General features: G+C 55.1%; 2 protein-coding genes across 4 annotated transcripts in view; both read right to left on the bottom strand.

Moving 5' to 3' along the window:
• Positions 1-266: 266 nt before the first annotated feature.
• Positions 267-1,941, bottom strand: APOA1 (apolipoprotein A1). Its single transcript, XM_075036756.1, has 4 exons — positions 1,841-1,941; positions 1,620-1,675; positions 1,209-1,362; positions 267-1,121 (listed from the first exon to the last, which is right to left on the bottom strand). Exons 2-4 carry the CDS (start codon positions 1,660-1,662, stop codon positions 524-526), a joined length of 795 nt encoding a protein of 264 aa, XP_074892857.1. The 5' UTR covers positions 1,663-1,675; positions 1,841-1,941; the 3' UTR covers positions 267-523.
• A 1,593-nt stretch (positions 1,942-3,534) lies between these two features.
• The window catches only part of SIK3 (SIK family kinase 3), a 92,245-nt gene continuing 74,119 nt past the window's right edge, over positions 3,535-21,660 (bottom strand). For 2 of the 3 annotated variants that reach the window (XM_075035168.1, XM_075035170.1), the window contains exons 15-25: positions 18,816-18,959; positions 15,532-15,682; positions 14,610-14,735; positions 14,222-14,307; positions 13,409-13,518; positions 12,501-12,858; positions 11,284-12,158; positions 7,265-7,428; positions 6,374-6,506; positions 5,828-5,996; positions 3,535-5,472 (exon numbers count right to left, since the gene is read on the bottom strand). In XM_075035168.1, coding sequence (XP_074891269.1) covers positions 5,839-5,996; positions 6,374-6,506; positions 7,265-7,428; positions 11,284-12,158; positions 12,501-12,858; positions 13,409-13,518; positions 14,222-14,307; positions 14,610-14,735; positions 15,532-15,682; positions 18,816-18,959 — 2,305 coding nt within the window. In that variant the 3' untranslated portion in view covers positions 3,535-5,472; positions 5,828-5,838. The remainder of the gene's footprint in view (positions 5,473-5,827; positions 5,997-6,373; positions 6,507-7,264; positions 7,429-11,283; positions 12,159-12,500; positions 12,859-13,408; positions 13,519-14,221; positions 14,308-14,609; positions 14,736-15,531; positions 15,683-18,815; positions 18,960-21,660) is intronic. The other variant, XM_075035169.1, reaches the window with a different exon arrangement.

The raw sequence follows: 21,660 nt of genomic DNA, 5'->3' as shown, positions 1-21,660 counted from the left end.
GGGGGTCCGGCTTCTGCAAAACCAGCCCCTGCCGCTCTCCACCGCCCCGGCAGAGCCCTTTGCCCAGCGGGGAGAGTGTCACGCGGGGCCAAGCCGAGGCAGAGCTGGGCTCAGCGGCAGGGAGAGCCCAGGGCACCCACCCTGCTAGCTTCACCCCCCGACCCTGGGTCCCCCCAGCACCCCCTGCCTGGAGCAGCCCTCGCCCCCAGCACTTCGTGCAGGCTGCCTCCCTCCAGCATCCACTGCAAAGACTGAGTAAGCTCCAATAACTTAAGTCACATTTATTTGACAAAAGGAAGGCAAAGCTGAGACCGACGCCGGTTCGGGGAGGGGAGGCGGCGGGAAGGAAGGGAGGAGGGGGGTCCCCAGGGAGGACGCCCCGGGGCTGGCCTGGCCCAGGGCTCCCACAGCCCGTCCCCAGAGCCCCCCTGGGGGGGAGGCTCCCCGGTCAGGGCAGGGAGCGGCCCTGGGGCGGCTGCAGGAGCGGGGCCGGGGTCAGTCCCTGGCCGTGCCGGCCGGCGGCTCAGGCCACGCTCTTCTGGAGGTCATCCAGGAGGGTGATGAAGCGGGTCTTGAGGCTCTCGGCATAGGGGGTGAGGCGTTCCTTGAATTCCTGCAGCAGGGGCGTCATCTTCTCGCGCAGGTTGCTGAGGTGCTCCACCACCTTGGCCTGGTACTCGGTGGCCTGGGGGATGCCCTTCTCCCGGATCTCCTCCAGCTTCTGGCTCAGCTTCTGCCGCAGCTCATTGCTGTAGGGCGCCAGGTTCTTGCGCAGCTCCTCCACGTGCTCGCGCAGGCGGTCCCGCACATCCTCGGCCACCGGGGTCAGCTTCTCCTGCATCAGCTCCACCTTCTGCTTGGTAAGCTCCTTCAGCTCCTGGGCCACGGGCGCCAGGCGCTGGCGGTACTGCTCCAGCTCCTCCGTCCACTTGGCGGAGAACTGGTCGAGGAAGGGCCGGATCTTCTCCTTCACCTCCTCCAGGTCCTTGGTCAGCTCCTGGCGCAGAGCCTCCGTGTCCTTCAGCCACATCTCCCGCACCTCCTTGTAGTAGGGGGTCATGTCCTCCCGCAGCTTGGCGGCGGCTGCGCCCAGCATGTCCAGGTTTTCAGCAAGCTTCAGGCTACGGGGAGCGGAGGGAGGTCACGCACGGCGCCCAGGGCCCCCCTGCCGACACCCTCCTCCGCTGCCACATGCCCCCCCAACTTACTCCAGCTGTTTGCCCACAGCAGAGGACTCGAACTGGGCGATGGCATCCTTGCCGCTGCCCTTCACCGTCTCCAGGTACACCTCCACCATGTCCCTGAGGCGATCCAGGGGCGTCTGGGCTTCATCGTGCTGCCAGAAGGAGCGGGCCTGGGTGCCTGTGGAGAGAGCCCAGCACGCTCAGGACAGACCGCCCAGTGGGACAGCGGTGGGGACGGCTCCGGCCCCGCCACTCTGCCCGTCGCTGCCCCCGGGACCTGCCCGGCTCAGGAGGCGACCGGGGAGCCGCTTGGCTGTAGCCTGACTTGCGAAGCACATTGGAAGCCAGGCGCTTCCAGCAGCGCTCGTGTTGGGCTCGGCTGCCCCGTCCTGCTCTGTCCCACCCCAGCCCGGCACCGACCCCGTTTGGACCTACCCGTCAGGCAGAGCAGGGCGAGGGTCACCACCACGGCTCTCATCTTGGTGCTGAACCTGGGGGGCAGAGAAAGAATTGATTGCAGGGAGCCCCGGGGCAAAGCCAGCCCCGGTGGGAACTGAGCCCCCCACCCCAGCACGCGGGGTCCCCAGGAGCAGCGGGACTCTGGCCCCTGTGGTGCCGGATGGCTCGGGAGCCCCTGGAGCAGCCCAGGCTCTTACCAGCTCTCCTCCTGCTGCTGCCGTGCTGCCGGTCGTCCCGTCTGAGCCGGCCGCTTCCCCACCGCTGCTATTTATACAGGAGGGGGCAGTTCCCGCCGGAGATAAGCCAGCGCTGCAGCCCAAGAAATCGCTCCCCGGCGCGGGCGTTGTGGCGTGTAGAGTTCAAGGATCGCGCGCGTGGGCCAGCACCGAGGAGCGCCGGCTTGGCAGGGGCGGCGAGCAAACAAGGAGATCCCTGCGGGATGCGCCTCGCCGGCCAAGGAGCCTGTTTACGCTCCCGGTGACCCAGATTCCCGCTCGCTGCTGCGGCCTCGCTGGGGCCTCTCGGCAGCCCCTGGGGGTTGGCCGGCAGCCCGGGGACTGGGCTTATACCCGCAGAGATTTGGCTGGCTGTATCCAGACCCCTCATCCTCCCCTTGCCACCGCTGTGGGTCTCTGCCCCATCCTTCCCCAGGCCGGTGAGACCCACGCTGCTCACAGCACCGTCTTTTCCTGATGCGTCCCCCATGCAGAGGTCCCAGGAGCTGCACCCCCATGCATGCTCCCACCAGCCCTCCCTGGGGACCTGGGCAGCAAAGCAAAGGCTCAGCCTGGAGCAAACACCAGCCTGGCCACAGCCAGCACCCCGGCATGGCCACTCCAACCCCCCCGCTTGGCCTGAAGCCGCTTTGCAGCCAAACCAAAGTGCTGCCCCATCCCACTGCTGCCAGCCTGGCAAGAGGGGACAGGGGGGAAAGGGGCCACGTCCCCCAGATGGCTCTGCAGGAGGGGCTGGTTAATGCCACGGGGAAGCTACCCGCTGCTCCAGAGGAGCAACGCTCCCTGCTTCAGAGTGGCACTGGCTCTCTGTGGCCCAAGCCCAGGCTGGTTCGCTGGGCGCCACATCAACAAGCCCGGCACTGCAGCATCCAGGAGGCATGGCTCCCCTTCCCTCGCCTCTCCTCCCCAGAGCTGCCCTGCTCCTGGGAAAGCTCAGCCTTGGAAAGACACACTTGACAACACAAGTTTGATCTGCAACACCACATTTCCCTGCCCGCGGAGGGACGGGGAAGGATGCAGCTGACACAGCTGGTTCAAAGCTGCATCCTCCTGAAGGAACAGAGCTGGGCAGGCAGGGAGCTCCACAGCACCTGCAGCCAGCCCAGGCAGGCTCCCAGGGCTCCTCAGGGCTTAGGCTGGGCCCTAGGAGGCAAGAAACTGGGCAGGGAAGAAAGTAGCAGTGATCCCAGCCTTGCAATGGGTAAGAAGTGGTGTCAAACCACTGTCCCAGTGGTGTCAAACGTGGGTGGCCAGAGCTGGCGAAAGGCTCCAGCTCCCCAGGCAAGCGCAGCCGGGAGCTTGGGAACGTGGTAGAGGCTGACATGAGCGAATCCCACTGCAGCTGCCCACGCGGCCCCCGCACCACGAGTCAGACTTGGCCGAGTTGCAGAGCTGGAGACCTTACCACTGCGTAGGGGGGCCAGGCAGAGCAGCCGGGGGCTTCGGGAAACCCTATCAAAGCAGTCTGCCGGAGCCAGTGGCCATGCCTCCGAGGAGGAGGTGAGGGGTCTGGGGACGAATCGAGGACACGGTGGCTCCGGAGCGAGCGCGGCCACCCTGCCGCACCTTGAGCTTTTGCCCCTGGCCACTGAGGCGCGAGGCTGTTCCACCTCCATGGCAGGCGTTGAGCAAAAGGCAAACAGGAGACCAGGGAAGATCATCGTCATGGTTTTATTTGTCATGATCCCACTGTCCAACTAATTGACTAGTTGCAAGTGACCCACAAAAAAATGGACTGAAGATTTACTGAAACTTCTTTGTTTTAGTCCAACATAAATGAGGAAGAAAAAATACTTCTGACATTTCCAAAAAACAGAAATAATAGCAAAGTATATTAATATACATTCAACATATACTGCGCGTATTGATTACTACAATACAAAGCAATGATAAAAAAAGTGTGATACTGCGAAATGGCACGGTTAAGCGAGTCCCTGCTGTTTCGGATGCTTGCTGTAGGGTGGCTGTCGACTCTCCCAGAAATACAGTGTCATGTAAACAAAAGGAAAACAAACCAAAGGTACAGAGCAAAAGGCTTTCAGTGTTTCCCACTACCTTCCCGCTCGGCCCGGCAGGCCCCGCCTGGCTCCCCGCGGCCCCCTGAGCCTGCTGGCACCAGCTGAGGAAACGCGCCTGGCCAGCAAAGCCACGCGGCACTGGGACGCCAGCAGAAAGTGCCGGCCTGGGTGATGCCGCTCAGCAGCCACTGAGTTTCTCTCCTCTCTGGGTTTCGGGAGGGCAGAGCCGGACAGCGTTACTTTCCCGGGACAGGGGAGAAGGGGGAGGCTGGGAAGAGGCACGGGTAAGGAGAGCAAAGTCACCTCCACCGTGCTGATTTCACACTTCCTTCTGTGCAAATTCAGGAGGGCTGGGTCGGTTTTTTCCTTTTTTAAAAAACTATTCCCGAAAAGTGTCAGTAAGAAGAATTTGAGCTGTAGCTTGTAACGTCCCAAAGGCAATGATGACACCAAGTGCTGCTGAGCCCCGGCTGGGGGGGGGGCTTCGCGCTCTATCCATCAAGGAAAGGATGGAAAGAAGGACAAAGAAGAGATCTAAGCACGTCTGAACTGTATAAAGGAGAATACCACTGTCGCCACTGGCACGAGAGAAAAAACCAGTCACAAGTACAATGTCATTAAAAGAAATAAAATACTTTGAACAAAAGGTGCAAGTCACAATTCATATAGAACAGAATCTAGTTAAAAATTTCTCTCAAACAGAAATTCCTTTTGCCTTTTATTAATAACAATAATAATAAAACAACATTTACCAAAAAACAATTCCTACAGGATCAGGAGGAGAAGCTAAGAAAACAAAGAAAAACCTGTCTTCCCTACATTAAGCCAGGAAAAAGAAAGAAAAACCCAATTCATACGTGGATTTGAAAAGAAAAGGTGAGGAGGGGGCGGGGAAGAGGTGATCCTTTCGGCACGCTGACAAACGGAGAGAAGGGACAAAAGCAGACGAAGATGAGACAAGCAGCGTATTGCACTAGGGGTGGGTGTCCCTGCCGGAGCGGGACGCGCGATCTGCTGCCGGGACACGGGCAGGGCCGTGGCCGGGCTGGCACCGTCCTCGCCCGCCCCTGCCAGTGCTGCCGGGCTCGGGTCAGGCTGGGCCCCTCCCCAGTGCAAAGGGTTCAAAAGAGTGGAAGAATAGCAGGGCCTCCAGGGATTGGACCCCCGCTCCATGCCCGCCTGCTCCCTGCCCCACCAGGGAGGCCTCAGTCCCAGCCGCGCGCTGTGCCGAGCACGGCGGTGGCAGTGACGGCGGCGGGCCGGAGCAGCCCCCCAGGGCCCACCTGGCCCTGGTCAGAAGCAGCCCTCCAAACCAGACTCAGTGCTCAGGCTCCGTGAATCCTCTGCCGACGTGTAGGACTCGGGTTCTCTGGTTATTTCTGTGATAGCTGGAGTTACAGGCAAATAGGGCAAAAATTAAAGAAACCAAAAGGAACAACACACTGGATGAACTGATTATGAGGAAAGGGGCCATGGTATTCCAGTTAGTCAGAAATACTACGGCAATTTGGCGCAATGCTGCTAGATACTGTTGGTTTAAAATGGACCTTTTCGTTTCAAAGCTGTACATAAAACCTGCAAGAGAGAGAAGAAGCAGAGATGTCAGGAGACACCAGAGGACGGCAGTTTGGCTTCCACAGCCCTCCACCACCTTCCCAGTCCAGACCCGCGAGCTTTGCCCCAGGAGGGAGACCCTGCCAATGCTGCCGTGGTCTGGAAAAGCAGCCTGGAAGGAGGGGTGTTGTCCCTGAACAAACAGGGGACAGCAGACAGCCACCAGCCTGGAAGCTCAGAGCTGCCCGTTGCTCCCCTCAGAGCAAGGGGACAAGGAGGGAGCCACGGACACAAGCCAGGCCAACAGGGCTCTGGGTCTGCCACTGAGGTGGCCCTAGGCTTGCCCTTGGAAGGAGAAGGACACTTGAATACTCACTCCCTTCCTGGTTACACCCCTGCCTGCTCCATCCCAAAGGGCACCTCTGGGTGCTTGTAGCTCAGGAGGACGTCTGTAATACACGTCGAGGGGTAACAGGAGGTGTTTAGATGCTGGTTGCCGTCACCTAGGTTGGGATGCTCTTGACCTTCCAAACTCTCCCCGCATTCTGTAAGGTCAAAGGACAGCATCAGAGTTTGCACAAGGAGTGCTAGGGACTTACAGCTCCAGTGCAGGGATCAGCCCAGCAGGCCGCCAGGGCCTGAAGTGTCATGCCACAGGTGGAGCTGCCCTGCGTTTCTCCAGGAAGCCTAGATCACTGTTCCCACCAGCCCAGGCTCCGACCGAGAGCAGCACCCAAGGAGCTGCCCTCCGTCAGCATGCACTCCCCCGCAGCCCACGCACCTCCCCACTCCCTGCAGGCACTGCTCGCTTGGAGGAGAGGTGGCTCTGCCATGCAGATTGCAAGCTGGTCCCCTCAGTTCCTGACCCAGACCCCCAGCAGCACCCCTCACCCTCCATGCCATGGCTCGGCCAGGTCCTTACCCTCATTCTCCCTGTCGCGCAGCTGCTGACTGGCCATCAGTGACGACTGGCTGAGGACGGCGTCAGACATCCGAGCAGAGCTTAGTGCTTTTCCTGCCATTAAACTCATTCCAGGCAAGTTATCTAACTGCACCTGTGGAGACAGGAGGACACAACTCAAAGGGGACTCGGGACAAGGCACCCCACTGCTCCCACAGCCCTCTGACAGGCTGCCTGGGGAGCTTCTGCAAGCCTTCAGCAAGGGCTTCCAAGCAAAAACTGCACACCAGGTACAGCTCAGGGGCAGCAGATGTCCCCTCAAACCAAGAATGGACTGGACAGCCCAAGTGCCTTCCAGGCCTACACTGAACTGTCTAGGGACAAGCCCTTCTCATTTATACCAGAAGGGAGCTGCAGCAAAGAGCACATCAAGATTTGGGCAGGACAGTTCCCAGTGGCCCGAAACACAGAGGAAGCAGAGCAGCCGCTCTGTGCTCTCAGTCAAGGTCTGGGCTGCCAGGGCCAGCTTGTTCACCAGCACTGCAGAACCGAAAGCCAGGCTTGGCGTGTCTGCAAAGCCCTCTGTGGCCAGAGCCAGGCCTGGGGCATCCCAGCCTGTTTCATCAGAAGGACCTTGAAGGAAAAAGAAGAGATGCCACGGCTACAGCAGCCAGCCCTGGGGCAAACCATGAGCAAAGGAGGAGTGCATCCATACCGATCTCTGCTAAGCTGTTTTCCATGTTAAGCGAACAGTACATACTAACTGAAGCACCGTCACGGCTTTTCATTCCCAGCAACGCCACAGAGCAGGGCACTGCCTTGCCTATGCGACACATCATACATAACCCACACACGTCAAGGAAGCTCTGCACTGCTTTAAGCCCCGTTGGGCACAGGCCTCTTCAAACCTACGTAGGCATCATCACTGTTCTGAATGGTGTGATGTCTCTGCAGGGTCCTGGGCCGCGGGTGCTCACTGGAGGCGGGTCGCGCAGGGTAGCCCAGTCCGTTGTGGTCAGGCACCTGGATCGCTTGGCCGGGGGAACTCCTGTCCATACAGTTCCCTACGATGGACTCTTGAAAGTCAGAGAAGACAGAAAAACAACAGATTAGTACAAGAAACCTGCAGCTCTCGGTGATGCGAACCACCGCAAAACTGCATGTCTGAGCTCTGACGGCATGAGCGAACACTCATTGCTGGCAGACCAGTGTGCTGCTGGCTGGGCGGAAAGGGACCCCTGGCTGCTCCTGTTGAAGTGACGCAGCACCAGGGCCCCCCCCCAGGATGGCACTCGGGCAGGCTTCTCACCCACCAGCATCGAGATCCTGAAAGATCCCAATGCTAGCTGCCTCTGATGGGGTCTACAAAAGCAGCCTGAAATTGGAGGGACGGGGCAGGAGCACCACAGCACAGGGACCAGACTCTTTCTGACTGCCTCCCAGCACTGCTGCCTTCCCCTCGAGCCCGAGCTCGCCCTCTGCCCTCCTCCCTGCGTTGCCCACATCATTACACAAGAGCAAAGGGAGAAGCATCTCCTCAGCCTCCAACACAGGATGTTCTAGCAGGGCCCCTCGGCAATTGCGAGCAACATAATCTTGCTGGAAGAGCTGACCAGGATATTTGCTTTTATCAGATGACTTCTCCCTGCCCTCCTACAATCCGGCTGTAGGAGTACAGGAGTGTTCTGCCTGGCAAAGTCCATCTGCACTGCAAACTCTTATGACCGGGGGTAAAGGCTACATTCCTATCAAGCAAAACTTCTCATCATCAAGTACACGATGTTTTGAATAAAGTCCTGAGGTATGGAGAAGTCTATCATTGGGTCTCATGCACGTAAACAGCTCGCTCTCAGCAAGCACTCCCGCAGAGCACAAACATGCGGACGTGGCCACGAGCACTAGGGAGCTGCCCTGAAATGACACAGCTGCAGGTAGATTCCCCAGCCAAAGCTATTGGCTTTCGCGGGGCTTTGGCCAGCAGGAAGTCATCTCCCGCTGTGCCGGGACACCGCGCCTCCTGGCCAGGCCTGCAATCATGAGATGCCAGAAAGATGCTCCCCAACAAGATCTGGCTGTAAAGTTACCAGGACCCAAACGAGACCCCGTCCCAGGCGCAGTCTCCCACCTGAGCTCTCAACGCTGCTCCCGGGCATGTGAGTGTGGCTAGCATCCCACTCCCCCAAGGCCTTTCCTCCCTCCCTCAGAGACACGGCAGTCCCGCAGGAACCCTGTCCTGGGGCAGGCGGAGATGCAGCCGGCCTCCCCCTTCCTTTGCACAACTGTGGGGTTACGTGCGGTTAACAGTCAGCTTTCCCGGAAAAGCGAGAAGGAAAACATGAGGTAACAGATGTTGGCGGAGCAGTGCCACCCACACACTGCTCAGGATGCCGCTCCAACTGTGGGAACGGTTGTTCGGGCCGGCAGCCCGCTTGTCCAGCTCCACAAACAGCCCCGGTGCCGAAGTGCTCCTGCAGCCAGGCCCAGTGGCAAGCCCTGGCACCAGCCCCTGCACTGCAGGTGATGAGGCACAGCGGGGCGAGTCCCCTCAGCCTGGAATAGCCTGGACCCAAAAGACAACCGCATGCTTCCCGTTGCCAGCACAGCACCTCTGGGGATGCGGCTCAGGCTGAGGGACAGGACAGCCTGCATTCATGCTCCTTTCCTTGCTCCAACCCTGCTCCAGCAGCCCGAACCCGCAGCAGGAGAGCTTTTCAACCCTGCATCCATAGGGGACGGGGCTCCTGCGCCAGGCAGCCTTTGTGTCAGTGTGGCATGTGACGCTGGCACCACGGGCAGGGCCACAGCCGCCAGCTCAGCTCCTTCAGTGCCGAGGCGAGGCAGGTTTCCCATGGGCAGCATTCCCAGCCCTGTGACGGCTAGGTTGGAGCAAAACTGGAGCAGAGCCGTTCAAAGGCAGTTTAGTAACATCCTAAACACAGATTTGGTCAACCCTCTCACAGTCTCTGGCTGCCATCTCCGGCAGATGATCAACATACAAGCCAGAGCCTTTTGATCAGGGTCAACACGCTCCCTCAGAAGGCACAAATACTCCTGAACCACTGCAAAGGTACGCTCCGCTCTAGGGAAAATACGTTTGGTGAGCCGGGCAGAAGAGAAGATACCCCCCCCCGCCCCTGTGCCAAGAGAGGCTGTGGCCTCATAACACAGCATAGGGAAAATAATGGGAAAACCCAGGGATGTGGCTGAGAAAGCCCAGCTGTCAGCACCAGTGCTCAGGGAGAGGAGCCATGCTCGGCTGGGGCAAGTCTCCCCGGTCAGCCCTCCGTGCCTTGCACAGCACACTTGGGAATGCTGGGGCTGCGTTACACGTGAGCGAGTGAAGCGCCAGCATGCTACTGGCACATCCACTGGAGTTTCGTAGGATTTAATTGCCGGAAAGGGTACCTAGGCTGCTTAGATGTCAACTCTGCCTGGAACCAAAGCAGCACAGGCCTGATTCCAAGTGGGTTATCAAAGCCAGGGGGAAAGCGGTGCGAGCAGTTGTATCTCAGGACATAGTTTACTACGTGAGCACCCAAACAGCACTGCCAGAAGGGCTTACACAATTCTATTTGTAAACATTTACTTGCTTTTACTCATTTACAAAGTCTTGTAGTCTAAAGTCCTTTTCCCTTGTGTAACTGGTTCTAGCACCATCAGTACAGGGGCAGAAATATAGCTTCCAACTTCATGAAATTTTTTTGTTCATCTAATGGTCTACGATACTAAGATGCAAACTCTTGATTTGGTACAAAACGCACCTCCAGAGTTTCCAAACTTTGCCTAACCTGGAGTGATTCTTCCCTTTTGTTCTTCAAGCATGGCAGGGGAATTGAGGTCTGAGACAAACGCATCAGTAACCCACAATTTAAGAAAACTTTGGAAAAGCCATGCCTTGTCCCTATCCCCCGCCCACGCTCTGGGGGGCCAGGGCTTGGCATGCCCGCTCTGCCCTCCGAGCCAGTCTGTTCCAACCCAGTACTTTCCCAACAAACCCGTGCTGTGTCCCCTTACAAAGCTGTGCCTCCTGTGCCCAGGACACTGCTCCTCCGCAGTAGGGTCCTCTGTGCCAAGGGCAAGCTGATGGCTTTGGACCAGCACCGCTCAGTCCTGCACTGAATACTGATCCACCCAGCTCAGCCTGGAAAGCCTCTCTTCAAAGCCCTCTTAGCAAGGGGGTAAGATGGTGTGTTTTTCATACAGAGAAGGCCTGTAATTACAGCTCAGGCAGGAATTTCTCTTAGAGCACACCACTGCCAACATAGCCACCAAGGAGCAAAGGCGTGACTGCTTCCAACTAGCAGAAAAGGTCTTCGGACTCAAGTTTAAACTCACTTTCTTCAGAATCAAGCCCTTCTGGTTCAAGCAGGGCTAGAGTCTTGCTGCTGCTTCCCAAAGCGCCAGAGGAGCTCCTGCAAGGCAGCCCTAGCCGCAAGACGTTTACCACCACTCTTACTGTGTGCGTTTGTGGAAGCTTTAGCAATGCCAGGACTCAAGGGTCTGTTCTGAAGAGAAGGGACACACCGCTGCAGTTGGGGCTGCGCTAGTAACTTAACTGTTTCTAGCCCATTGTTTACACAGGATGGGGAACATCAACAAGAATAAAAACATCAACAGTACACAGCATCCCTGAAAACATGGCAGTACTCTGGGACCTGGTCTTCACCTGCCTGTGGAAGTAGGTCAAATTCCAAAGAGAAGGAGCCAATCGGGTCCCCTTCTTATTTAACGATGTTGATGAGAGAGACTATGCCTGCAATTTACTTAAGGCCCCCAAAGCCAAAAAGAATCTAGGTAATTCTGTGCTATGCAAAATATGTCACGAAACCCCTGCCGTGCCGGGTAGAGACAGTGTCCTCCGGCAGGAAGGCAAGTGGCACGCAGCCAGCATGGAAGAGCGTTTTGTCCATGCAAGCAGCAGGAAGCCTTACCTCTGCTGGGCACCTTATTCCTACTGAATCCAGCAGCGGGCTGATGTCTGTATTGATGCGTCCCCAACTCCTGCGCGTGATTAGCAGTTCCTAGTAAAGATTCTGGGTCCCCATGCCCTCCTGCATTTACAAGCAGAGGGGTCTCGTGGCAACCTTTGGTCAATGTGTTTGAACTCTTACTGTCTGGAAAGCTGTCCCTGGCACCCTCGCACGTGCAGTCCTCCTCCATGCTCTCTGAATGGAACAGGGCTGGCTGGTGTACATATCCGTGGGGTGGCACTGACGCGGGTACCTGCTGGATACATTCTTGCGCCCTGATTTTTAAGAGGTGCTGGGGGCTGTTCTGTGGGTGGTACGTGTCAGCGCTCTGATAAGGCAAAGACAACGACTGGCGCTCTGAGAGGTTCTGTCCCATGCTGGTGCCCATGTTCCCAGCATCCCCTTGGCTCATATGCCTGAACAACTCTTGAAATTCTTGCTGCTGCTGCTGTTGTTGCCGCCGTTTGATGAGCTGTGCAAATTCTGCCTGGGGCAGCCGCATGTCCGTGTGCCCCGTGAGCGAGTGCCGGGGAGAAAGCAGTCCCTGGAGGATGTGCGGTACCTGCTGGTGTCGGCTGTAGTCGGGAGGCGTTGGAGACAACAGTGCTTGCTGTAGTGCCGATGCAGTGTAGTGCTGCTGTTGCTGATGTGCGTTTTGAGGGTAACTGGGATACTGGTCAAGCTGTGGGACTTTCAGAGCTTGCTGAGCTGGAGGAAACCCAACTCCTCCCGATGGGCTGTAGTTGCTGGGGGAAACGCGAGGCTGTTCTGGGAACAGGTGGGGGTGTAAGTGCACCTGGTCATAGTTGGCGGGGGGATACCTGTTCACGTTCAGACTGCAAAGAACAGAAAAGAAAAAGTCAGTGCACTGCAGCAGCTCTGGCTCAGCCAGGCGTGCCGGGCTGCCCTCTTGGGTCAGGAGGCAGACAGAGCTGCTCCTGGGCAGGAGATGCTCCCTAAGCCACGCAATACAGCAGCCCTGCAGACTCTCAGAGCTCTGACCTGGCTCAGGAGCTGCTGCCCAGGGGCGGGGAGACACAGCTTGCTCCCTGAAACCAGTGCAGCACAGCCCCAGGCTGGTGAGGAAACCATGTCTCGGCCCGAGAGATACCCGCCCCCTCTTCTTCCTCCCTGCTCCCAGCTCAGGGAAGCAGTGCAGAGAAGGCCGGCGGCCTTACCTGTGCGACTCGGCGCTGTCGGCACTGAGCTGCTTGGACAGCTGCCTGTGGCCGTAGGTGAGGGAGGCCATCAGGTTAGCACGGTGCTGCATCTGGATCTGGTTGGCGCTGGGGCTGATGGGCAAGCCTCGTGTGTGGGAGGACATGCCCTGCCCAGCCACAGAGGCCCCTTGCAGGAGGTTGTTGCTAACCAGGTCGGCGGGCTCCTGCACTTGGATAGTGACCTGCTGAGGCTGTGACTGCTGCTGCAGGCCCAGGCACGTCAGCCCCATGTTTGGGGGAGGGGAACAGTTACCAGACTGCGGGAAGATTGTGTTGTGGGACGGCATGCCTTGGAACTGAGACTGGGAGGCGGCACCTACAAGGAACAAAGACCCTCAGCACCCGCGCCAGCCTGCAGCAAGGCTTGGGAGTGAGATCTGCCCCACGCGGGAGCTGCTGCTCCTCTGGGCCACACTGGGAGTCCCAGTACGTGTCTGTGGGTGGCAAGAGGAGCACTACTCCCGACCGCTCTGTCACACTGCGCCAGCGTGCAAAGGTCACAGCTAGAGCCCCTTGCACAGAAAGAGAAACAAAGTGGAGTTGACAGTGATTTGCATAAACCCGAGAATATCAGCCCTTCCTCCCCACCCCCGGGAGCGATAAGTAAGGATCTTATGACAAGAAACCCAACAGCACATTCCAGCTGGCAGCTCCTCACAAGCTCTCGATAACACCAGCCCTTGCTGCCAGATGGAGAATCTTTTACATCATCAGCAAACGGCGCAAGGATGAGGCCGCAGGGGGGGAACTGAAGCCCCCAGCACCCCCACACATTCTTTTCCCTGGAGGTTTGATAGGGCCATACGGTTCTGCCAAGCGGCCTGCCCAGAGGAGCGCAGATGGCTCAGTAAACTGTCAGCGCTTACCGTGGGGCTGGAGCACACTGCTGCTCACAGGAGGTGGGCTGCTGTTTGGTTGCCTGAAGAGATGGTTATTAGGGTGGTTCGGGGGCGGGCTGGATGGCTGAATCCGTAACCTACGCAGGGAAACAAGCATCTTTTCGTCATGCCCGCTCCTCATTAAGATGCCTTTTCAACTGTGAGAGCTGATGCCAAATGCTGCGCTTCTCTTGTTTTTGATAAACACCATAAAGCCCTTGTTTGGGATCCCAAGCTCTTTAGAGCTTGGCTTCTCTTCTGAGAGCCACCTGACTTGCCTCAGTCACACACATAGTGAGCATAACCTGGTGGCTGCAACAGAAACCCGGGGATGAGGACACTGCAGGCTCGCCTCCTGACTTGCTGGGGCCGGTGAGAAACCTTCCTTTCTCCTTGCCCATCATTCAGCCTGCCTCATCTACAACTCAGGGTGTTGAAGCCAAGGATGGCTATCTAACCAAAAGCCTGAAAAGGTGAGATGTCCAGCAGCAGCTCTAAGTAGAAAGCAGGAGAGAAACCGGCTACTGAAGGTAATGCATTTTCAAGCCAGTGAAAAGGCAGAATTATCAATCATCTGCTCAAAGCAGATTTGTGCCTTTGAATCATGTTTCTCTGCTTCTAAAAGTCCTTCCAACAGAATCCAGCTAAAAGGACTGGGTACGTTCACCTGGGAACCGGCTCTGCCATTCTCACTTTATACACTTCCAACCTGGCCCTGGACTCTAACTGCGTTAGCTCATCCCCAAGGTTGAGTAAGAGTAAAACCCATTCCCCAGAGCATTACTTGAGCCATTTCTTTACCTCTGAAGCTGGTGAGTGAGCAGAGCTGGCTGGTTTTCACATGGAGCTTGCAAGGGGGGAGATGGCTGGGGTGGCCGGATACAGTCCTGAACCAGGCACCAGAAGAAAACAAGAAGTGTTTGCAATCAATAATGTCTCAACTAGTAAATTTAGAAAACACTGATTAGTGAAGTAGGACATATCCAGATTCACCAAATACTCAGTCCCTGACTGCAGCTCTGGCTGTCGCAGCAGCTGTGCAAACATCACTGCTGAAGTCCTTCAGGCTTACAGCAAGCCGAGCAATCTACCCTCCTCAATCCCACCGGAACCTGCTCGGTAGTTGTATCTGCAGCAATGCAGGACAACACAGGGAAGACTTCAGAAGGTCTGGCTCAGGCTCCAGTACCTGAATCTGCTGATGAAGAATCTGATGGTGCTGCTCCTGCTGGTACAACATGTGCTGCTGCTGCGTCTTCTCCAGCGTCCTCTCGTCCATGTGCCCACCATACATCTTCTGAAGCTGCTCGCACTCCTGTAACGAATCCAACGCACCCTGTAAGTGACCTTTTTGGGCATGGCACACTTGCTGTACAAAAAAACACTCTCTGAAGCCTACCCATCTGAAAAAGGCAGTAAAGAAAGCCTAATCCATTTAATTTGACATAATCAGGTGTGTAATAATGTGGCTACCTCAAACCTCAGACAACAGAAATGGGTGCACGTGACACCAAGCTGGTACCATTGCCTTCCCTTAAAAATGCAAGCACAAAGCTCTAGTAATAACAACTTCAAGGTGAAAAGAGCATCTCGTATCTCTACCGTGTTGCAAGGTGAAAGTCCTGTCCTGGGGCCAAATCCCGCTCAAGCCATTGATAAGAGATGCACTGGCTGCGTAGGAAATAACTGTATACAATACACTCCAAACTCTGGCCTTTTCCCAGGACACCCTGGAACAGCCCCAAAACTTTGCTGCTGCAGAAAATGCAGGAGAGCAGCAGCCGCAGCCTGACAGTGCTGGTGGGACCTGCAAGGGCAGGCATAACAGCCCATGTGTGGGCACAGCATGTAGTTTGCTGCCCAGAAAAAGGGGGGTGGAAGCCCCCAAGGTTCCCAGCCTACAGGTGAACAGCACATACGTTTAGAGGATACCCAGCAGGGTTGCTGCAGACGGACAGAGGGGGAACAGCTCCTCAGCTGGAAAGCCACCACTGCATGTGCGCAGCCACTAGCGATACAGATTTCACCTTTTGCTTCCTGAAGCAGCAAGGTTGAGACAATAAAAAGCCCTTGCAGAGGCTCTTTTGAGGACTCCCACCCCTCTCTTTTACCTGCTGAAGCTGTTTGATGCTACTGTTATTGCCCATCTTCTCCAGGTGGGCTTTGAAAGCCTGGATGCTGGCAGCACCATCTGAGAAGCGCCGAACCGGGGAGAAGCGTTCAGTGGGGAGGTGCAGAGTATTTGAGTCCTTGTAAATAGAACTGAACACATGGGGAAGTGGGTTAGTGATGCCAGCTAAAAAACAAACTCCAGTACAGAGACATTTAATTTACACCAGCCATGCCAAGTTCTACCTGCCCACTCACCCAAAGCACTCACCATGCTTTAGATCAAGAAATAAAGTGCCATCATCACCGTGAACAGGAAACAGGATTACCAAGTATCCTTGGTGCCTGGGCAGATAAATGTGTTTTAAGGTTGGAGACTACTCAGCCACAAACCAGATTCCAGGTGGGCAGCAACTCATTGTCCATCCATACAGATGCATCTATCCCTTAGAGGGAAAAGGTTTACAGAAACCATTCAGCATCCTAAAAATCTAAAATTCACCTCTTCAGTAGCCACTTCCTGAGCCTTCCAGCTCCCCAGGGCTCCTGACTACATCTGATGCCTGTGGAAAACAGGAGGGGCACATGGAGAAAGGAGCCTGATATGTTCTGCAGCCTCTGAGGAGGAAGGGGGGCTGGCACCCGTGCTTAAAGATGCACTGAATTAAAAAGAGAGGGCAGGAACGTAACTCTGCACAGTAGGGGATATCTTTCTAATGCATTAACCAAGCTGTCACTTCACATACAGAGTCTCCCAGTTGCCTGGATGCTCGGCACTGGGCAATCAGAACTGGTGCATTTGAAAAGCAGACATAGGCAGTATCAAGGCAACTGTGTCCAAGGCACTACAAGCACTTTCCCTTCACAATGAGGTTTCTTCTTCACCATCAGAGGGAGCCAGATTTTTTTCAGGAGCTTTTTTCTCCCCAAGCTGGGGTTCCCCATTATCAAAGTGAAGTGCTAAGCTCCTGCCATTTGGTGCAACCTGCATCATCATGAGCAAAGCTAACCTTCCATACACATGTCGCAAAGTGCCTTAAAACAAATAGGATCAGGTTTCCCTGCCTGCCCTAACGGTTTCTGTGCAAATGCAATCTATAAAACCCAGCCAACAATACTTAACGGTACAGGCTCCAACAGCAGCCTTTGTCTGTGAGAAGGTCATGGAGACATGGTCTTTACAGCATCTCTGACATCCTGGCACTAAACCCAACAGGAGCCTGTCTAGCTGCACACTGGTGTGGGCCTGAACCACATTACTGCAGGCAAGTTACTGCCATGGTGACTCTCAATGCAGGTCTTTACTGAAGCCTGTTCCATGAAGTGATATGATTTCTCCCGGAGAGGCTCCCCCATGTCAGAAGGTGACTGATGCTGGACCATTTCCAGCACGCTGGGTTCAGTTCGTGTCACTTGGTCTGCCTTAGCGGGACATACTTCAGTTTCTATAGCTTACACACAACTTTCTTCCAAGGACAGAGCTGTGCCCCTGCCTTTTGATGTCATCCCATGCATTATCCTTATCTTGATCTCCTGTTGTATTGATGGAAAGCAGAAGCCACAGATAAAATTACACTGAGGTTCCGAAACCCATGGGGCCAGGGCCGAACAACTGTACTGCCTTGTACAATCGCTGTACTGCAATTGTGCTTTCAGATACTATGTTATCATGACTAAAACCGGGTGCTACATAAGAAGATGGCTTAAAATACGTTAGGTGCTAAAATAAAACCCACCTGCCACTCAATAACTGAGGTCTGGTTAGGTGATGACACAAGACAGCTAATGGTTTCTGTACCATACGTTTCTTGGACACAACATGGGGCAGCCTGTTTAGGCCATGGTCAGATGAAGTGTCCGTGATTTCCCAGGTAAAACATGAGGCAGGCTTACAGCACGTTACGACACTGAGGGTGGAATGAGCAGATACCACCCTGTCCGTGATGCAACAAAACAGCCTCAGGACTCCAAAGCCAAGAGGCAGAGGTGACACCAACATATTTACAGGGCAAGTGTGTTTTAACAATCTTGTAAAAAATCAATTCCTGCAGTGCATGAGTGACCCAGCTTACCTTTCCAATTTGAAGCAATCGTTAAAGCAGGACACAGCACATTCTGGTTGTTTTGCAAGCTGCACTCCTCCTCCTATCAAGCTTTTCTGTGACCCTAGAAATCTTTCCCCTCCTGCTCTTCCCATCCCCCAAGCACCTTTGTGAGGGAGTAACTTCAGGGGAGAGAGGTGCTTATCTTGGTTTTCCGGAGTTCCAGCGTGGCACTAGCACTGTCTCAGTCTGCTCAGAGTTCACCTGTCTCTGCTGATTACATCAGTGCTCAGCTCAGCAGGTATCTGGCTACAATAAAAAGCGCTTTGTCAAGCTTGCCAGCGTGAGCTGGCTGAAAGATTGAACAGGAGCACCAACCTAGCCTGGTAGGTGACTGCTTTCTCAACAGTCAAGACCAACAGGCAGCAAACTCTGCAGTTTGCAGCTGCTTTGCGCTCTCAGCGCTGAGAGGTTCAGAGCACAGGTTTTAAGCTCCCTCTGTGGCATTAGCATCTCCAGTTTGCTGCTGCTAACCAAGGACCGCATGTCAAATTAACACCTCTCTCCATCCGGAGTGCCCCACCTACACATTTTGAGTGTGTTTAGATCCAAATCTGCATTGGTTCCCTCCTTCCCAGACATTGTGATTTTCTTCCCACCCCAGCTTCCTCTCCCGACATCATTCCCAGCAGGGGTTCGGATCAGAAATAAAATGACTCTTGAGGAGCTTTGCAAAGAGACTTTGCAGTCAAAACACACAACTCTGGTGCAGAACAGTGAGGTTTTTAAGCTCTGGTTGTAGATGACTCTTGGTGCAGCTTTTGCCTGCATCTGCCTCCAAAAATGTTCTGTAGAAAATCTGCTACCTACTGCTAGCTTGACACCTACCATTACAACAGAGAAAAGCTTTCCTCTAAAATGAATAGCTTATTCCCAACCCTTATGTGATGGCAGCCATTCTGGCAAATCACGTCCAGCCCCAAAAACAGGACTGGAGGGGAAGAGCCAGCTGGTTCCTGCCCCTGTGTTGCCTGTATTTGCAGGCACGGAGCCCGTGCCAGCGCAGAACTCCGGCATCCCCAGTGTGGTCAAGACACCCTCTGCTCTGTGGGTCTGCTCTTTGGAGTTGTTCCTCCTCCTCACCCCTCCCTGCCAAGCGGGACGTCCTCAGTGCTCCATTCCAGATGACATCTGAGCAGGTTTCCTGGCGCAAAGCTGCCCGAACGGCCGGTGCCATTACTCACCGGTGCTGATCGGGTACCAGGTGTGGAGCCCAAGCCCGGGGTCGGAAGGACTGCTGTCCTAGCTGCCTCTGCAAGTCTGGAGGGATTTCAGCTGTAGGGTTGGTCATTGCCAGAGTGTGCCTTTTTGACCTATTTGCCAAGTATCTGCAACAAGCAGGAGCACATTTTATAAGAGACTGATGGGAGTACTCCAAAAACAGGGAGCGTTAGATAATCCAGAGTAAATGGGAAGGAAGAATGCTTGCTGCAGTGCTCAGAACCAACTGGGGAGAAGCACGCCAGGGACACGCTGCCTATGCCTGTCACGTCACTGGGTCTTCAGTGCTTAGGGGACAAGTGTAGTTTCAGCTGCTTGTGTGCTACTGCAAGCCTCAGAAGGAATGAGTAGCCGTTTGCTCTTCCCAGCAGGAAAGCCACATTTCATCTCAAGGGGAAGGCCGGTATATCCCTTTGGGAATACCCGGGTGACTACCTGCCCTCAACATGGAGTCACTCCGCTACAGCAGGTCTGCCTTCCTCTCCCAAGGCCCCACTGAGCCACGGGGAAGTCTGCTGCATGCACAGAGCCAAGAGACGAGTCACAGATAATTCTAGCGAGAGCTGGCCAGAGAACGGGCGCAGAGCAGAGCTGCTGCTCAGCTGCACCCTTGCAGGATGGCCTTTGCACTTCAGTCCTGCCCCGGGCTGAGCCTTGAGCAGTGGCTGGCTTGTCACAGCAGGGGAAGGGTGCACAAGGGTCACCCTGCCAGAGATTACGGGTGGGTAGAGCCTCGAGCGTGAGGAGAATGGGCTCGGCTGAGGAAGGGCTGGTGTCCAGCCCGGGCTGTGTGCGCCATCTAGTCCCTGCTCCACGCTCCAGGGAGTCAGGAATCGCCCGGCGATGCACAGGGCAAAACCACCAAAGGAAACTGAGAAGCGAGAGGGTCCCTTCCAATGGAGCCGGAGCCACCAGCGCTAAGGCTGGGCTCACCTCTCACATCAGAGCCTGGGGGGCAGCAGGTTAAACTAAAGCACCCTCTGAACTGGAAATGAGAGACTGCAGTTCTTTTGCAAACCTGCTGAAGACTGGGGGAGCGCGCAGGGCAAAACTAGGAGCCTCTGCTTCAGCAAGGATGTGACAAAGGGCTGTGCAGCTCTGAACTGCTAGTTTCTGGCTGCAGTGATGCTCAGAGCGGCTGGGGGCACTGGGCCAGAAGAGATAACGAACGAAGTGCCTACCCAGGACACCCTAGCTTGTGATGAGCACAGGCCCTAGCACTTTACCCATTCAAGGCCAGGTGGGATGGATGCCCGCTTATGAACTCAACTATTTCTGCTCTTGTGAACCAGCAGCAACGAGGCAGCTATGGTAACTTGGTCAGCGACACCGCGGATACTAACAGGGAATTCTCACCTTCACTCTTTTCCCCTGCTAAGGCTCCCTGCAATTTCCACTGGTGAAGCACAGGAGCAGCAGGCAATAAAGTTGTTGCCTTCTCCAAAGCCAGCCTTTCTTTGCTAGCCACTGAAGCCACTTAAGCAGAAGACAGCAAGTTAACAGAATGAAGAGTGCTTAGCATTGTGGTAACTTGCCAAAGTCTGTGCCATTAGCTGTTTAAGAATCATTTGATGCAGACGGGGAAAGTTTCCCAAAGAGCTTTACAGTTGTGGTTTGCTAAGATCATTTTATTTCAGACCTCCAGGGAACAATCCAATCATGAGCTGTAACAGTGTTTCGGGTGGAAGAAAGTTTCCCAAAGCTCAAAGGAGATGTGACTGTTCTCTGGAACAGAGAAAAGACTATGCTCTGTTTTCAAGGTCAGATTAAGGAGGGCAAAATCTGCTCACTGGTGGCTGCATACAGAGTGTTCAGAGCAGTGTTCTGAGAAGCTAAATATTTGCATCTGTCCCTGATGTTAATGCTATTTACCCTTCTCCTCTGATGACTACTGACATGTTGCAACATAAGGGGGTGGAGAGCGAGTTAACACACAACCTGGATGGGGCTTCTTCTGGGCCATCTGGTGGAAGAAGAACATGTGGTATGAAAGGACTAAGGGCAACACTGTTGAGAGCAGCAAAGTGACCTATGGGTCCAAGGAGACTTGCCTTTCAGTGGGATCTGAAGATTTCAGTGGCTTGCAACCTACAAAATACTGCATGTGGGTTTCAAAATGTTTCCAGCTGAGCTACTGCTTTAATTTAGAGACTCAGCTAAAACCTTAGGTTTTAGAATAGGAGAGGTGAAAATCTGCCCTGGTAAGATGTTCAGGCATCCCCTTGCCAAGAGTCAGATTTATCTAATTTGCACAGTCAGAAAGACTGTCTACCACCTGAGGCGTTGTCAGTGGACATTATGGGCCCTTAATTACAACTTTTAATAGCTATCTAGGCAGCACATCCGTGTACAGCTGCGTATAGAGCCTGTGTTCCTGAGCCCTGCTAGGGAAGACAGCGTGCAGTTAGGGTACAGCAGCTTAACAGGGGCTGAACGCAGCCTATAGTGCCTGGAGGTGCATGCTCTTCATCTGCTCAGTACTATGAGTTGGCATCTGTTCTTTCATTGTGCTGCCTTGGAGCTGGGGCAGGTCATGAGCATGTACCTTCCCAGTATCGTGGCTCAGTGGATGAACAGCAGCTCATGAAGCTGGAAAATACTGTGAGAGTGAGCACAAAGATGAGGGTGGTGAAGAACTAGAGTCTAAAGCTACACAGAAAACAAGATGTGCTCTGTGTTAACTCTAAGGTAGGGCTGGAAGCAAGTTCTTTCACGTGTGCCAGCTTTGACTTTTTTCTAAGCTCAGGTAGGCAAAAGGAGTCTCAGCGCACACTCTGCACAATCTGTCACTGCACACACCCACCGTTC

This window comes from Buteo buteo, chromosome 9 (genome assembly GCF_964188355.1).
Source record: "Buteo buteo chromosome 9, bButBut1.hap1.1, whole genome shotgun sequence".
Taxonomy (NCBI): domain Eukaryota; kingdom Metazoa; phylum Chordata; class Aves; order Accipitriformes; family Accipitridae; genus Buteo; species Buteo buteo.
This window is presented reverse-complemented; position numbering and strand designations above follow the sequence as displayed.

Excerpts from the sequence above, each read along its gene's own strand:
- APOA1 (XM_075036756.1), bottom strand. The coding sequence starts at position 1,662 with ATGAGAGCCGTGGTGGTGACCCTCGCCCTGCTCTGCCTGACGG. Across the intron at positions 1,363-1,619 it reads CGCCCTGCTCTGCCTGACGG|GCACCCAGGCCCGCTCCTTC; the intron begins GTAGGTCCAAAC and ends CTCTCTCCACAG. Across the intron at positions 1,122-1,208 it reads GCTGTGGGCAAACAGCTGGA|CCTGAAGCTTGCTGAAAACC; the intron begins GTAAGTTGGGGG and ends CGCTCCCCGTAG.